General features: G+C 45.5%; 2 protein-coding genes across 2 annotated transcripts; both read left to right on the forward strand.

Moving 5' to 3' along the window:
• Positions 1 to 203: 203 nt before the first annotated feature.
• Positions 204 to 3,699, forward strand: nek12 (NIMA-related kinase 12). Its single transcript, XM_086178562.1, has 3 exons — positions 204 to 1,035; positions 1,102 to 1,230; positions 2,374 to 3,699. The coding sequence occupies exons 1-3, from the start codon at positions 204 to 206 to the stop codon at positions 2,565 to 2,567; spliced, it is 1,155 nt and encodes a 384-aa protein (XP_086034688.1). The 3' UTR covers positions 2,568 to 3,699.
• An 8,502-nt stretch (positions 3,700 to 12,201) lies between these two features.
• Positions 12,202 to 15,100, forward strand: LOC147215849 (D(1) dopamine receptor-like). The gene is made up of 2 exons (XM_086178711.1): positions 12,202 to 12,306; positions 12,540 to 15,100. The coding sequence occupies exon 2, from the start codon at positions 12,874 to 12,876 to the stop codon at positions 13,975 to 13,977; it is 1,104 nt and encodes a 367-aa protein (XP_086034837.1). The 5' UTR covers positions 12,202 to 12,306; positions 12,540 to 12,873; the 3' UTR covers positions 13,978 to 15,100.
• Positions 15,101 to 16,939: the final 1,839 nt, after the last annotated feature.

Below are 16,939 nucleotides of genomic sequence, written 5' to 3' on the forward strand. Positions count from 1 at the left end.
CCCTCATTTACAAACGTCTGAATTCAAACTCCTGGGTTGTGCATCATGTAATGTAATGAAGCAATGAACATTTTTTGTGACAAAAGACATCCAATTCCTGCAGGCTGCAGGCTGCAAGCTGTGGCGTTTAAACAAGATGGTTCCCATGACAACAAAACCAAAACACAAAAGAGCCGCGTGCCTCCCAGCTTGTTTGACCGCTAATGGAGGCGTACGAGAGGGTGTTGTGTTTGAGCCGGGGTCGCGCGGCAGACGTCTATCTGATGAGGCACGTCGAACTGGGGACTCTGCATGCGGTGAAGAGGATCCATCTGGAGCAGCCGAGGTCAGAGAGGACGCACGGGGCGATTCAAGAGGCCCAAATCATAAGGAAGTTGAAACACCCGAATGTGGTGAAATGCCACGATGCAATCGTAAGTCATGACGTCGGAGTCATTCATATTGTGATGGACTACTGCGATGGCGGGACATTAGATGACAAAATGAAAGCGAGGGAACCCGGGGAGTTTTTTAACGAGAGTACAGTTATTGGATGGTTCGCTCAGGTCGCCACGGCTGTATGTTATATACACCAAAACAGAATAATACACAGGGACATCAAAACATCGAATGTACTACTAACAAAACAAGGTCGCGTGAAGCTGGGGGATTTTGGGATATCCAGGATAATGACGGACACACATGACATGGCGTCCACATGCGTCGGGACTCCCAGCTACATCAGCCCCGAGCTCTGCCGGGACGTCCCATACAGCACCAAGTCTGACATCTGGGCGCTCGGCTGCCTGCTGTACGAGATCTGCGCGCTCAAACCTCCGTTTGCGGCTACAAACCTCCTGAGTCTGTTCTTCAAGATCACCAGAGGAGCGTACGACCCGCTGCCCCGGGTTTACTCGGACAACATCTCCTCTCTGATTCAGCGAATGCTTCGCCGCGAACCCGAGGACAGGCCGAGCGCGGCTCGGATAATCAACGCGATTTACGAACGGGATGAGCCAGAGCGCCGTATCCGACGCGGCGACGACCAGAGCGAAGGCACGCCCGAGACGGAGCCTCCAGAGGAGATCCAACCCGGGCTTGAGGCCCTCCGTCAGACTCCAGACGTGGAGAACGACATGGAAGAATCTGATGGACGGAGCCGCTGCGACTGCTTCTACCCCGAGGACTTTGAAGAAGAGGAAACTTGTCGTTCTCTTAAGTCTGACTCATCAAGGACGAGCAGTCCCTCCGGTACGTATAAAAGGATAAGCTTAAACCAATAAAAGCTCGAAATCAGAATCACAGAATATAAAGATTAGATGTATAACCGTCAGGTTGTTCACAAAGCAATTCATCTAAAGTTCGGTTTCAAAGCGATATGAAATCACGTTCGGCTTTGCAGCCGATTCCGCCGCTCGCTCGCTCGCTCGCTCCTCGCTTCCCCCAAAAGATTTAATCTCTTCAGCGATCGCTGCTCGACGAAGACCGAGATAACACAGTCGTTTGATTTCTCATAAAATGAAATGTCGGGAGGACGAGGCAGAGAAAAACCCTCATCGAGCCACAGATCGAAAGAGATAAGCATGTGCAAGTAGTTTTTCTTTTTGAATTATATTTTCATGCATTCCTTATGAAACAATAGATGGTTACTGGTAAGTTTTGGAGGGTAGACGTGCATGTCATAGATGAAAGAACAAAACTTAAAAGAGTGAAAGGAAATAATCGGATTTGGCCTTTCATAAGAGAAACTTTTATCAAAAGTGATAACACATGACAAGTACTGCCCACACACTTGGTGAATTCTAACACGTCAAATGTGGATCGATAGATTAATATCACAGATTAACCCTCTATCTAAAAAGAAATGTTAATGATTACATATTAGTGGTGATGTTTTCTTTTAGGAGATTTGCACATCAAAAAAAGAAGAAAGGAGACATTTACAAACAATAATGCCGCCATGAAATGGCTGTTTGTTTGTTATTTTACTTTCCAGAGGCCTGGCCATTATGTCCCATCATTAAAGAGAGTTGTGGGTGAATGACACTGGTGGCTTTTTTAAAATTTTAACCACATTAGAGAAGTACCAGGCTGCACGGTGACACAGGGGGGCAAAGCCAGGTGAAATGTGCAGAGTCGGGGAGGCATTTTGAAAGAGAGGCTTTCCCTTGTCAGAAACTGACAGCGTTCTTGTTCAGTCAAGTTTAGAAATAAAACAGCACTGCACATTGCACGGTTTGACTTGACGGTAACACCACGATACTTGTTTCCTGCCATTTTCGCGTAAACTTAACACACTTAGTTTCCTGTAAAGAAGAGAATGCGACCAGTGATTTCATAGAAATTACATAAATGTTCAGTCGTTCAGTGGCAAAATGCCGTCCTCTTCTGCAGAAATTATGGAAGGTGCGAACGATTTGGAACAAGTGGAATATCCAGATGACTTCGAGGAGGATGAGGCGAAGGACGATCACCACGATGAAGCTGCTTCCGCTCTTCTGGAGCCGTCGGACGACTCCCTCGATGAGTTCCAGTTTCGGGATGCGGGAGGACTTATCATCACACTGAAAGCGTTGAAGAAAATGTAATCAAAAACCTGTTTGGCCTCTCATGCTAGGAAAAACCCTAGTGTGCATTGACAGCATATTAGGACCCACAGCTGGTAATATTGATCTGATCAATTGTTTTCTGTAATTATGTAATTTTAGGTGAAAGTACACAAAAAATTAAAAAAAAACAGGAACTTGACTTTCTGGTGGTGAAACCTTCCAGAATAAAGATACACTGTATTCGTATTGGTTTAATTATCGCTAACACATAACAGACAATGCACACAAGCAGTAAAATCCTCACATGCAGAACTTTTAAATGGAAACAGTGATATTTATTGCACAGCCATTTTTATATATACATATATATAGTTCTCACTACATTTTTATTAGGATAAGTAAGGCAAAATCATATGTTGGGGAACCTGACAGAGGAAATCAGCATTCACTTTAAAGATACAAATATGTGTGTGCATTGTTCATTTATTTCTTTTTCAATCTGTAGTACTTTGTTAAAAATCGAATCCACTATTTGTATATAACATTTGAGAGTACAATCGATGATCACATTACATACAAAGCTTATTAAAGACTGGCCATTCGTGCAATGCTGGTGTTTGATACTGATGTTCATTCATGTATTCAAATACTTCATATATAAAGAATCAAGCACTTACTCATGGTTTATTTATGCTTTGTGCTTTTTGCTTATTATAAAGTAATGCCACTTTCAATTATCATTTTTGTATCTGTTTTATATTTTATTTGCTAAAGACCTTCATGTAATGTTGCACTCACTTTGCCTTGTGGTTGTTTAATACGGCATATAATTAATCATTTCAAAGGCGGGGGAGGGTTTGTTCATGGTTTGTGTGTGTGTGAAAGGGATTTTTCCGTATATGTACATATATGTGTCTGTGTGTGCGTGTGTGTGTGTGAACCAAAAACTAAATGTAATGTGTTGAAGTGATCAGATGAATATTTTTCATGTAAATAGACGCTGTAATTTATTTATTTTATTTTATTTTATTTCATTTTAAAACATGTCTTTGAAGACTCAAAGTTTTTTTTTTTTAAAGCAAGGTGAATGCAACACAGTATTTAGCTGTGTTTTATTTAGTCATTTTTTTATGAAGTTATTTTGATTTGTATCTTATATTAGGATAAGAAAATATAGATAGACTTTTTGATCCCACGACAGAGAAAAAGTGTAAAAAGAGAAATAATTAAAAAAATAAAGGATACGGATACAAATAGGCAAATAATATGTATAATCTAAACAATAGAAAACAAAATTTAAAGATATAAAAAGAAATGAATGTTACAAATGTGCAGGGAATGGTTATAGAAATAAGAGGTGCACAGTAGGAGATGTAAGTAATATTATATTATATGATATTACAACTTGGAGAAATCACCAAAAACCGCAAACATTGTGTTTTATAAACACATTCACACGCATTTTATTGTGTTTCATAGCTATTAGCACTTCCTCATTGTGTGCGTAAATAAAGTTTTTGTCACTCAACACATTCCGGAAAAAACGGCAAATGTGGACAAATAACCAAAATGTTGTCGAGCACGATCCGATCCCCGAATGCCGATCTCTGAAATGAACCCCAAACTCTAGATCCACGCGTGTGGGCAAAAGTGGGAGCTCCATGTATTTATCGGCACACAATCACGGTAGCGCTGACCCACCTCTTCGGTCGTGGGTCTCAATTTCACCCACATTTACAGGCAACGCAACAGAGGTGTGAGATTTTTTACCTCTCTTGTGACTGCACAAATGGAAGTTGAGAAATGAGCAAATACTTTTGCTAGGGAAAAACAACGGGGAGTGGTGGTGGGGGCTCATCTGGAACAGATGAGTGAACTGGGTGAAGGGGCGGCGGGGGGGAAGGGTGCAAGGCCTTCAACCGCAAAGGATCGCGCGTTCTCATACGTATTAGCGATGACGACACCAACGACCAAGTAGCAAACGGTTTGGCATGTGTTTCTTCTAAAGTGTCATTTCATTCAAGAAAGCTGATCTTGTTTCACGAAGACGATGCAAAATCAGATACCAAGTAAAATAACGCCGGTGCAGGAAGAGGTTGAGGCCGATCCAACAGCCTCCGCTGCAATGAACCGGCAGGACGCGTTCTTAACATTTTAATTTGAAGGGATTATCTGACCAAACCTCATCTGAGAAGTGCAGCCCCTTTAGTTACAGAGAAAAAGGAATTAATACACTTAGTTTCCTGAAATGAAGAAAATGCAACCCATAATTTATGAGGATGTTGAAGTTCTCTTTGGGAGCGACCAGGATGGATAGGATCAGAAATGAGTCCATCGGAGTGACGGCACATGGTAGATGTTTTGTGGAGAAAGTCAGAAATCGGTATATCGGTCGACGGATGCTGGAATTGGAAGACAAAAGAGAAAATTGATGGATATAGTGAGAGAGGATATGAAGGTAGTTGTTGTGAGAGAGAAGGAGGATCCAGAGAAGAGGGTTCGATGGAGAAGGTTGATTGTCCGCGGTGACCCTGAAGGGAGAAGCCCAAAGAAAAACAGTTGGATGGCAGGCGTTCAGAGGAAATGCCGTCCTCTTCTGCAGAATTCAAGGAATGTCTGGATGATTTGGAACAAGTGTAATATCCAGTTATTGTTCATTTTGCTATCTATTTTTTATAGATATCTTTTGCTATCTTTTAATTGTCTCTTCTATTTATATTTATAGTCATATTAATTGATATTATTATTGTGACAAAAGCAATTCTCCTATGGGGATCAACGTCTTATCTTATCTTATCTTATCCTATATACATCTTATCTTATCTTATCTTATCTTATCTTATCTTATCCTATATACATCTTACCTTATCTTTTCTGTCTTTCTGGATCTGCTGCAGGCCTGAATGGCAGGGATGGATTTTCCGGGACAACATATTAAGACTTGATTATTAGGTTGGTCAAGAAATTGTATATATCTATATACAGACAAAATACATCCAACCGTCACTCTGAGAATTTGCAAAGATGTATATTTGTGTCTGAGTTGCCGTGGGAGAAGCGACACTGTTCCGTTTTCCCTTTGTGTAAAGGAAATGCTGCTCAGATTCCTGTCAAGTCTCACCTGAACAGTCATTTGACATTTCATTCACTGATGGTGTTGTGACAAGATGATCACACTTGCTTGGGTGGCAAATGTTTGCAGATATCAACGACAAAATGATTCACCAAACCACAGTTGCATAATTCATTACACGGGAGACGGCTTTTAATTACTAGACAGTTTTGCCTTCCTGTTGAGCGTGAATACACAGATTCTGGTGTGTCAAGAATTGGGATTTTTGAGTTCACCAGCTGATTTTAAATCATGAGAATCAACATTTCAATGAGGAGGAGGCGAAGCCCGACGACCCCGACCGACCCGTATGTAAGTTCATGCAAAGAATTCAGAGGATTCAAAGACGGCATCGGGAGAACTTCAGAAGTCGGCTAAAGCGTCACATATGCGGACATGGATTTGGAGCCGAACATGGGTTTTGTGCTCTGGTAGATCATGGTAAGGGGATCTCCCAGCCCCCCCCTCTTCTGTTAATTATAGACCAAAGAAAGTACCGACCGCACACTTCCTCAGTCGTCACGGTTTGGCGGCTGTGACTGGGCAGACCGTCAAAGAAAGTATTAGGTCATGAAGCGCAGCTCAATGTAACGCCGCGTTAGCATCACAAAACATGAGCCTAATGGCCGCCTCTTGCGGAAGCACAAAGTACGTCGTTTTAGTTAAGGTGAATTCAAGGCGTGGGAAAGGTCATCGGACGATTCTCGAAAGGACAACACGTTGCAGAGACGGGCGCGGCCAACGTGCAACCGAATGCCGTCCCGAGATTCAAAAATTGGAGCGCTTTTTGTCAAGTGCGCCGTCTGGAAACGCGTTTCCCTCCACAATGACATTCTTATTTGGGCGTCCAAAGCCGAGCCAGATCAGCGGCGATAAATAAACGATTAAAATATTGTTGAGAGTGCTGCTCTTGTAAACAGTGGCGTTCACACGACGAGCAAGTCGAGAAGCCACGGCGGGCATTTTGAGAATCATATGCAGTTTCCGGTAACAAACCCACAAACTCACTCCAGCGACACTGAAATATCTGCGTTTTGCCCCGTCAGCTGAAACCACACCGATGTCCAGAAAGTATGTGTGCATTTATGTTTCCTACTTCAAGTGATCTGTCACTGTGGGTGTTGACAATTCATCAACATACACTTCCTTTTGTGTCGCTGACTTGATGGGTATAAATTGAGAGCAGATAATGTGGATTATATCAGTAAATGCTGAGCTGTCAAAGAACAGAGAACGATGAAGCGGGTGCTGGCCCTGGTTGTCTTACTGCATTTCTGCTGCAGCGCCGTTGACACCTGTGTCGATTTGAACTTAAACAACGAAATGATAAGACAGCTGGATGACCTCAACAAATTCTGCAAAACTCGAAAAGGGATTGTCAGATCTGTAAGTATTTGCGATGATATTATCAAACTATTATTTCCACGCCGGCGGCCCCACGATAAAAAAACAATATTTGTGGCTCCGGACGTCTGACACTCGGCCGTCTCGGACGGGTGTTTTCTCTTCGGTGTGCGGATAAATAAAATAGGACAAAAACGTCAATTAATTAATCACAGGCCGTGTCAGGGATGGACGTTCATTTATTCTTTACAACAACTCTGTCAGCGCTTCCTCTGATGACCTTCATGTGTTTTTGGCCCTGCAGCTGAGCCCGACGAAGTTCCCATCCATGGACATGCAAAAAAGAGCGGTAAGCGCTGCGGTTTTACCGCTCTTTTTAGCATTGTGGTGCTTTTCTTTTTCCCGGCTCCGTGTGACGAGGGCCCTCCCCGGCCGCCTGTGCGTCTCTTTGCAGTATTCCTGTTTGCATACCTTTGTGACGGAGCTGAAGCACCTTCTTGACAAGATGACAACAGCTGGAGTGGAGGGGAATCTGATAGGCGGGCTGAAGGCCAACCTCCTGATTCTGCAGTCGCAGATCAGGGCAGATCAACAGGTCAGTTATCTTAACTTACCTTATCTTAACTTATCTTAAATGACCTTACCTTAACTTAGCCTACCCTACCTTACACTACCCTATCTTACCTTACCTTACATTATCTTTCCCTACTTTACCCTACCCTACCCTAACCTACATTACCTTACCTTATCTTATCATACCCTAACCTACATTACCTTACTTTACCTTATCTTACCCTACCTTACTTTACCGTACCTTAACTTACTCTACCCTGCTCTTACCTTCCCTACATTACCTTACCTTACCTTACCTTACCCTACCCTACCCTACCCTACCATACCTTACCTTACCTTATCTTACCTTATCTTTTCCCTACCTTACCTTACCTTACCTTAACCTTACCTTACCTTACCTCACCTTACCTCACCTTACCTTACCTCACCTTACCCTACCTTACCTTACCTTACCTTACTTTACCTTACCTTTTCCCTACCCTACCCTACATTATCCTGCTTTATATGATCTTACCCTACCTTACTTTACCTTGCCTTAACTTACTTTACCCTGCTCTTACCTTACCTTCCCTTCCCTTCCCTTCCCTTCCCTTCCCTTCCCTTCCCTTCCCTTACCTTACCTTACCTTACCTTACCTTACCTTACCTTACCTTACCTTACCTTCCCTACCTTACCTTACCTTACCTTACCTTACCTTACCTTACCTTACCTTCCCTTCCCTTCCCTTCCCTTCCCTTCCCTTCCCTTACCTTACCTTACCTTACCTTACCTTACCTTCCCTACCTTACCTTACCTTACCTTACCTTACCTTACCTTACCTTACCTTACCTTACCTTACCTTACCTGATCTTCCTACTGGTGCCTCACTAGCGGGCATCTGGGCGAGCCCTAACCCCTGAACTCCCTCCGTTCTTCCTCCAGACTGGTAACTACACATGCCAAATGGAAACCAGCAGATGGGCCTTGAATCTTTTTAAGCCATACTCAACATTCCTCAAGAAACTAAACGTAAACAAGCCACCCGGATCCAAACACTGTGCTCCTTAACTGTTCCTTATTTACCGATTTGACAAAGCAGATTTGGCCAGCGATGTGCAGTTTGCAGGCCTGTCAGTAGTTTCTTCAAAAGGCTATTTATGTAGAAATCAACATTGCATATATTGGATATTTTGGATGTTTAACTATTTATTTATTTAATTATCTGCATTTTTACTTTTCATCCACATCTGACAATGTTTTTGGTAAAAAAAAAAACATATATATATATATATATATATATATATATTGGTGTGAATGAATGTTATTTAAGGAAATAAATACTGCTCTGTTGTCATAAATCATCTTCCTTTCCCTTCTTTTCGAGTGTTTGAGAGCGATTCACAGAACAACTCAAACAAAGATAAGATTTCTGAAAACATTTTGGCACGGAGAGATTGCAAAGTTTGAATTTATCATTCCGCAAGCTTATCTATGACTTTCGAGCCTCTCTGCCCGTACGGGATGAAGAGCCAAATTAAAATTATCTGTGCCTTCATCGAACGCAGCATTCGGCCAGGTATGTGCACAGACACACACACACACACACACACACACACTCATTCACAGTTAGCAAACATAGCTATGACTATCATTTGACAACAAGATTTGCACTGCAAAACGGAGCGTGGAGAAAGGGCTGCTGCAGTTATATTTTCTTTTGATTTTAACGATTATTTTGCAAAACAAAGCCCGCCATCGCCATCGCTTCTCTGAAATTTCGAGCGGCGACTGATAAACCTTTCACGTTTTTCGAATTCTGAGCGGAGCCCCGTGATCTCGCCGTGTCTGCGTGGGGTTCCTCCGGGTTCTCCGGTTTCCTCGAAGAGGGTTGTGTCGCTCGGATTCTGATCGAAACCGCTATCGATCCGGGGCGAACACCACAGGCTGAAGCAAACCCGTGACACGGCGTCCAGGATGAATGAATACGAAGCTACAACTGCCAACCTGTCAACCCATATTTGTGAGCAAATGATTTCTAAAACGAAAGAAACAACTAAATATGTTTCATCTTCAATCTTACAAACACATGAAGTTATACCGTCTTAAAATCACAGAGATTTCTGCAACCTCAACCTCGTTTAAAGGTGCAATTCATTCACTAGCACACAAATTCCCAATTCACAGCGGCAAACTGTGAACATTAACATCTCATCACTAATCTCAGAATGTAAAACAAAGCCTTCGAAAATATTAAATCTATCCTTCCTCTTCTTCTTCCTTCACCCCTGCGGTTGCTAATCCCTCTCCTCATGTCATCTGAGCATGATGTCTCCATCACCTGACCCTGCTGTCATCCACATTTGCAAGAGACGGCCCTCACGTCTGATAACTCGAAGCGCATTTTGCAAACGTGTCGTGACGACGACGGGTCGGACGCACCTCATTAAAAAGACTTTGTTTTTGCCATTTTCTGTCCCAGTCCACCTTATAAGTGAACTTAAAAGCGCGTGAACTCACTTCCCCCGTCCTCGAAAAGCCTCTTCGACAGCCACCGTTCACTTTCACTGCTATCAAACTCCCATCCAGCGCTGGCTGACGTGCAAGACGCTGCAGTGGGATCGACCATTCTGGAATGTCCGGCCAGGAGGCATTTATGTTTTTTTTCTTTTACAAACCAATTGATTTCGGATGCAGGAGCCACAGAAAGGAGGCAGGAGGTTCATCGGAGAGCCTGCATTGCCCAGGTTGCATATATAACAGGGGTGGGCAATTATTTTGGCCGGCGGGCTTTATTTCTTATTTAATTTTTACACGCGGGCCAACTAGGTATCATGGAAATTGGACAAAATGAAAATTGCAATTTGAACATTTAAATTTGTTGGCATTTTATTTCAGCTTTTAAATCATTAATGATTATCTAAAGGGGCCGACATTATTTTGTATGTATTCACCAATACAAATTAAACAAAAGAAAAACTAAAGGAGTTTCTAAATTCAATATTGATTAAAAATATTCAAAGAAAACAGTTTGGCGGGCTGTAAAATACCCAGGTCAGATATAATGAAGGAATGAACAAATGAATCAGAGAAAGTGTTGTGAACAAATTTATTTTCTCTGGATTTGTTCCACTAATAGGACAGGATAGGAGGTTTTGCAAATAACCATCAGCTCCAATTCAAGCTCACAGGAATTGATTTACAAGTTATTGATTAAATGGCAAATGCTGCTTCCTTATTTTACACAGTAAAATGTGTTGGTAAGATATTTTCCTTTGAAATTGTAATTTTTTCCCAATTGTTTCCAAACAGAAAACCGAAGCGCGTCTCTCCTGATAGACTAATCGGATGAAACAAGGCGGCAACTTCAAGATAAGATAAGATAAGATAAGATAATCCTTGTTGTTCATTTTGCAATCTATTCTTATATAGATATCTTTTGCTAGCTTTTTATTGCCTCTGCTATTTATATTTATATTCATATGGGAAATTCTTTTGTCACAGCAGCGCAACAGTAATAATATCAATAAATATGAATATAAATATAAATGGAAGAGACAATTAAAAGATAGCCAAAAATAAAAATAGATTGCAAAATGAACAACAAGGATAAAGTTTGTGACGGCCTCCTCGAAGCCGTCCGGATATTCCGCTTATCGTCCAAATCGTCCAGACCCTCCTTGAATTCTGCAGAAGAGGAAGGCATTTCCTCTGAACACCTGCCATCCAACTGTTTTTCTTGGGCTTCTCCCTTCAGGAGTCGCCGCAGCCAATCGACTTTCTCCATCGAACCCTCTTCTCTGGATCCTCCTCCCTCGCACCAACTCCCTTCATATCCTCTCTCACAACATCCATCAATCTTCTCTTTGGTCTTCCTCTAGACCGCCAATTCCAGCATCCGTCGACCAATATATTGCCTCTCCCTCCTCGGTCCATGACCCAACCATCTCTGACCTTCTCTCCAAAACATCTACCATGTGCCGTCCCTCTGACGGACTCATTCCTGATCCTATCTCGGCCCTGCGGCACAGATGGTCTTTGGAGGTTCGACACCTCATCTCATCCGGCCAGACAAGCACTCAGATTTTGTCTTTCATTGTTAATAATTTTATAATAATAATATAATAGTTGTTTTTTTTTTTTTACTGTATATACAATTTCCTACTATTATTTGATATTGTTATGTTTTACTTGAAACTCTGGCACAACAATGTCCTTCGGGATCAATCAAGTTGTTCTTATTCTTATTCTTATTCTTATTCTTATTCTTAATAACAACGACTCTGCACCTCCACTAGATGGTGCCAAAGAGCCGCAGGCCTGCACGCTGGCCCCCCCATGTCCTCATTCAGTTTTGTAACCTGCGTGTTGATGTCACATTAAACCCGGCCGGACTCTGGGAGCGCACAGACGAGCGCAACTTCTACCCCATCACCAAAAAAAAAAAAATTGCATTGAAAATAAAAATCGCATGTATTTTCAACCTTGCATTTTCGTCCATGGAGCGCAGTCAGAAGCCCGGGAGTGCTGGAGCTCCGTGCGTAAAGCGGGGAAAACGCGGGATTGGTCACCGACAAATGCGATCACGTGTTCTCCGTTCCTGCGCCGCGTCCTGAATGGGACGCGGCGTCAGAGCGCACGGTGCGCGGCGCGGAGCGGCGGCGGGAGGACCGGAGCGGTTGTCCATCTTTACGCATGTGTTTTTTCCCCCGGCAGCCTCGGATAATGGACGGCCCCGACCCGTCAGAAGCCGCGGCTGACCGCTCTCTGCAGGTAAGAGTGACGACAACATCTCGGATGGGACCGGAAACAGAGCTTCGGCAACGTGTGCGCGCTCTGCACGCTTCTTTTTGGAAATTGTGTTTTCTTTTTCGGCACACGTGCCGCCTTCATGGTCAGATCGTATGATATTTGATTGACAAACAGAAGAGCGTCCGACCGGCGGTTCCACGGGATCCGGTCGCAGGACCGACAACCCAGATATTACAACGTGTGTGAATCCGCAGGGCTGCCGGTGACTTCACGGAGCAGCGGTGAGGTGATCCCTGAAATTCCAGACGGCTGTGACCTACAACGGCGGCGCTGCGCTGCCGGCCCGACGCCCAGGGGTTGAATGACCGCCCCCTTCGGAAACGGCGGCCCGACCGATGTCCGATCCGGTCCACGGAGTCGCCGGGCTGATGTCAGACTCGGAGAGGCTCACCCGTGACGGCGACGTCTCTCGGCTAACAGCGGATACGGCTAAAGGTCGCGATCGGAGCACGGGAACCCGCCGGGTCGCATCCGTGGCCGATGTAATGTAGCCCTTTCGCCCGCGGGTCGCTTCCTCTCCGCCCAGGGATGGATCCGATGAACTTCACTACTGTCTTCGACAACGGGTTACTCGACGAGGCTCCGTCCAGCCGCGTCCTCACGGCCTGCTTCCTCTCCCTGCTCATCCTCACCACCCTGCTGGGCAACACGCTGGTCTGCGCCGCCGTCACCAAGTTCCGCCACCTGCGCTCCAAAGTCACCAACTTTTTCGTGATATCTCTGGCCGTGTCGGACCTGCTGGTGGCCATCTTGGTGATGCCCTGGAAGGCGGTGACGGAGATCGTCGGGTTTTGGCCGTTCGGGTCTTTCTGCGACACCTGGGTGGCCTTCGACATCATGTGCTCCACGGCTTCCATCCTGAACCTCTGCGTGATAAGCCTGGACCGCTACTGGGCCATTTCCAGCCCCTTCCGCTACGAGAGGAAAATGACGCCCAGAGTGGCGTACGTGATGATCAGCATGGCCTGGACGCTGTCCGTCCTCATCTCCTTCATTCCCGTGCAGCTGAACTGGCACAAGGCCCCGACGCAACCCCTCCCTCCGCCGGCGAGCTCGCGCCGATCGAATGTCACGTCCGACCCGGTGAACTGCGACTCCAGCCTGAACAGGACCTACGCCATCTCCACCTCTCTCATCAGCTTCTACATTCCCGTGGCCATCATGCTCGCCACCTACACCCAGATCTACCGCATCGCCCACAGACAAATCCGGAGAATCTCCGCCCTGGAGCGGGCGGCCGAGAGCGCCAAGAACAGGCACGACAGCATGGGCGGCGGCTCCAGCATCGCCGAGTCGGAGAGCTCCTTCAGGGTGACGTTCAAGAGAGAGACCAAGGTGCTGAAGACGCTGTCGGTGATCATGGGGGTGTTCGTGTGCTGCTGGTTGCCGTTCTTCATCCTCAACTGCATGGTGCCGTTCTGCGAGCCCTCCGGCGGAGGGGAGGCCTTCCCCTGCATCAGCTCCACCACGTTCGACGTGTTCGTGTGGTTCGGCTGGGCTAATTCCTCCCTCAACCCCATCATCTACGCCTTCAACGCTGATTTTCGCAAGGCCTTCTCCATCCTGTTGGGCTGCCACAGACTGTATCCAGGAGGCCACACCATGGAGACAGTCAGTCTAAACAAAAAGTGACTCACGACTCTCGCGGTACTGACTCATCCTCCGCGCTTCGACTCCGAGTGTTCCTGCCGAAGCCGGTCTGATCAAGGATGCCGCGCCGTGCGTTCGTGTGACTGAAAGACACGGCGACCCCCCCCCCCCCCCCCAAACCCCCCCCTCGCCGCCGGTACTGACGTTTGTGTTTGACGCACGGCGCCGCAATGGCCGCCGCCGTCCCCGTCTTTAAACGGAAGGAGCTCCTCGACGAGGAGAGGGGATTTGGGGATTGAGATTAAAAGACTCCGCTGTTGTGCCAGGAAGCTGGAAGCTGATGGTGCTGACAGGCCCATGGGCTAGATAATCCCATGACTGGGCAGCACGCGGCCTAATACTACCAGACACTGCTCTCTTCAGTACCGTCACACATACGGACAGATTCGCTAACACTGTCAAAACACACACCTCCAAATGCAGCGGAACAGCGGCGGACCGCAACACACACCGTTTGATATTACGTGAATACGGTGCGTCCCAGCAACGCGTCCGTTACATTAGATTTCTACATCCTCGCATCTGCGGCTGAAACAGAACCACAAGTGACCGGAAATTGAAGCTGAAACGAAATGTGTATTTCGTTTGACATTTATCGTCACAACATGTTATATTTTGGAAGCGCACATCGCAGCTCGTTCTACGACCATCATCTCATCGCCGACGACAAAAAAAAAAAAAAAATGCTATTCGGCTGGATTAAATTGACTTTATTTACAGATTAGTTCGTTCCCGCCGCGCAGCTTCCTGTGGGTAACCGTCTCATGTCACTGTGTGTCCTGTATTTTCATGCGTTCATCCATATAGACGGGTTGGAGGGAGGGCTCTGTGCAGTGCTGTTGTGTTTCAGTTCGTTTGTTTTTATCCCGATGACTAATAAATTGGCAAGTGGGTACTGGATTACCAAGTGTGCCTCTTGTCTCGAGATATCAGGAAAGCCGCGGAGGTCAAAGGGACTCGAAGAGGCGTCACGGGTAAAAATATCGCGACCACGGCGCCGAGCTGTCGAGATCATCTCCCGCCATACTGATCCACGGGGGCTTCAAGAGGAAAAGCAAAACGGTGTTTCATCGCAAAGCTAATGAGAGTAGCATCCATACGCATGTCGAGATCTTGCCTCCATCTTCCCCTCTCCTCCGCATCCTCTTCCACGCCAACTAACTCCCTGTCCTCGTCCCTCCGTCCGGAAATCTCCTCTCTGGTCTTCCTGCGGACCTCCTGCCTGGCAGCTCCAACCCTCCACCCAGATCTTCAGATCTTCTCCCACCTTCATTCCTACTGGTCAAACCTCCACCTGCATGTCATCTCCAAACGTTTACAAAGATTTATAATATACAAAACATTTCCCAACTATCCTGTCCCATTTTGGATTATTATTATATTATTTTTTGTCTTTTTTTTAATATTTGCTATTTCTTGCTGATTTTTTTTTTTTTTTAACGCTCAGAGACAAAGCGCAAAGTCACCTTAAATGGCGTTGTTAAAGACATTTTCTAGGGGCTTTAAATCAATTTTCGTGATAATTACTGATCGCCTGCTGAGGAATTATGTGGAATACACCTCAAACTGACGAGACGGACGCTCCTGTGATTTGAACGCTTGTAATGCAACCTTTTTCAGCGCTTAATAATAGCGCCGATTATAATTAATTTCAATCATTTCATTTTCCTTATGGAAGTAAAGACTGTCAGGAACGTCTACTCTGTTCACGGTCCAGCTCAGGGTGAGGGACGCTCCCCACAGCCGAGCAGATGTGCAGGCTCCGTTTCAGCCATGTGGAAACATCTCCGCGCTTAATTAAAGTGTATATGTTCATTTCTCTGAATGCGCGTGTCACCGTGGGTGATTGGCTTCACAGCTCTGACCTCCACACGTCAGACGTCCCGGAGCGAAGTTCACACCAGAGGCCAAAGGCCGTGTTCTAAAACGGACCAGCTGTGCCCTACATTCGGAAAAGTTTCCTTCTCCAAACTTGTTCGCTTGTCACTCGCCGGGATGTGAACGGTTGAGAAAAATGACGAACGTGCAGGGCGAAGAATCCGGAGGATAGAAGCCTCTTCTATCCGCAGACGTGACACTTGACCTCCTGATATAATCGGATGATTTAGCGAAAAACCCCTTTGCAGATCGCGGCGTTCCCCTTCCTCCTCTTTTTTGTGCATCCTCTTCAATCCCCTAGAATCCAATAAATATGGCGTCCTCTCGGAAGAGCGTTTCGGATCGACGCTCGGAAGATTAAGGGGAACGATCTTAAAATCAAATTAAGCCCGTGCTTATTAGAAATATGAGGTACTAAACTAGTGATAAAATACTATACTTGTAAATGCAGTGATGCTTTTTTTATATCTGTGCCACACACACACACACACACACACACAGACGTACAGAGTTGCCCTTTAAATTGTGCTCTCTCTGGGCCCTGGACTGTCCTTGCCTCTGTGAAAGCTCCTCAAGCGTGCTCCGGGAAGGGAACAGCAATTAATTTGACTGACATCATTCTGAGTGATGGCTGAGGTGGCGACAAGACAGGGTGTGTGTTCATATGTGTGTGTGTTTGTTGGGGGGGGGAGGTTGCAGCACTAAGATTCACCTGCTCCAGATTCATTGCAATGTCAACTGGGCTGTATATGTGTGTGTGTGTGTGTGTGTGTGTGTGTGTGTGATGGGGGGGGGAGAATCAGTTTTTGCTACCTCTTTTCCCAGCGGTGATTTTTTAAGATTTTCAAAACGATACTGTCTTCTCAGATCGGCGCGCTGGAGAAGTGATGCTAGACGTGGCAACTTCAGACAACGCTAATGACTGGCCCCGGGGAAACGATTTACCGAGACGGAGGAGAGAGAGAGAGAGAGAGAGAGAGAGAGAGAGAGAGAGAGAGAGAGAGAGAGAGAGAGAGAGTCTTACGTAAGTTTCAAGCAATGACAACTTGGCAAAGGGAGTCAAAGG

Source organism: Fistularia commersonii, chromosome 31, assembly GCF_037954325.1.
Source record: "Fistularia commersonii isolate RoL2024-O1a breed Wild chromosome 31, RoL_Fcom_v1.0, whole genome shotgun sequence".
Taxonomy (NCBI): Eukaryota; Metazoa; Chordata; class Actinopteri; order Syngnathiformes; family Fistulariidae; genus Fistularia; species Fistularia commersonii.

What these genes read in the sequence shown, in the direction of transcription:
- nek12 (XM_086178562.1), top strand. Translation starts at nt 204, where the DNA reads ATGGAGGCGTACGAGAGGGTGTTGTGTTTGAGCCGGGGTCGCGCGGCA. An exon ending in CGGCGACGACCAGAGCGAAG is followed by an intron (nt 1,036 to 1,101) that starts GCACGCCCGAGA and finishes GTCAGACTCCAG; the next exon opens with ACGTGGAGAACGACATGGAA. An exon ending in AAGGACGAGCAGTCCCTCCG is followed by an intron (nt 1,231 to 2,373) that starts GTACGTATAAAA and finishes CCTCTTCTGCAG; the next exon opens with AAATTATGGAAGGTGCGAAC.
- LOC147215849 (XM_086178711.1), top strand. Translation starts at nt 12,874, where the DNA reads ATGGATCCGATGAACTTCACTACTGTCTTCGACAACGGGTTACTCGAC.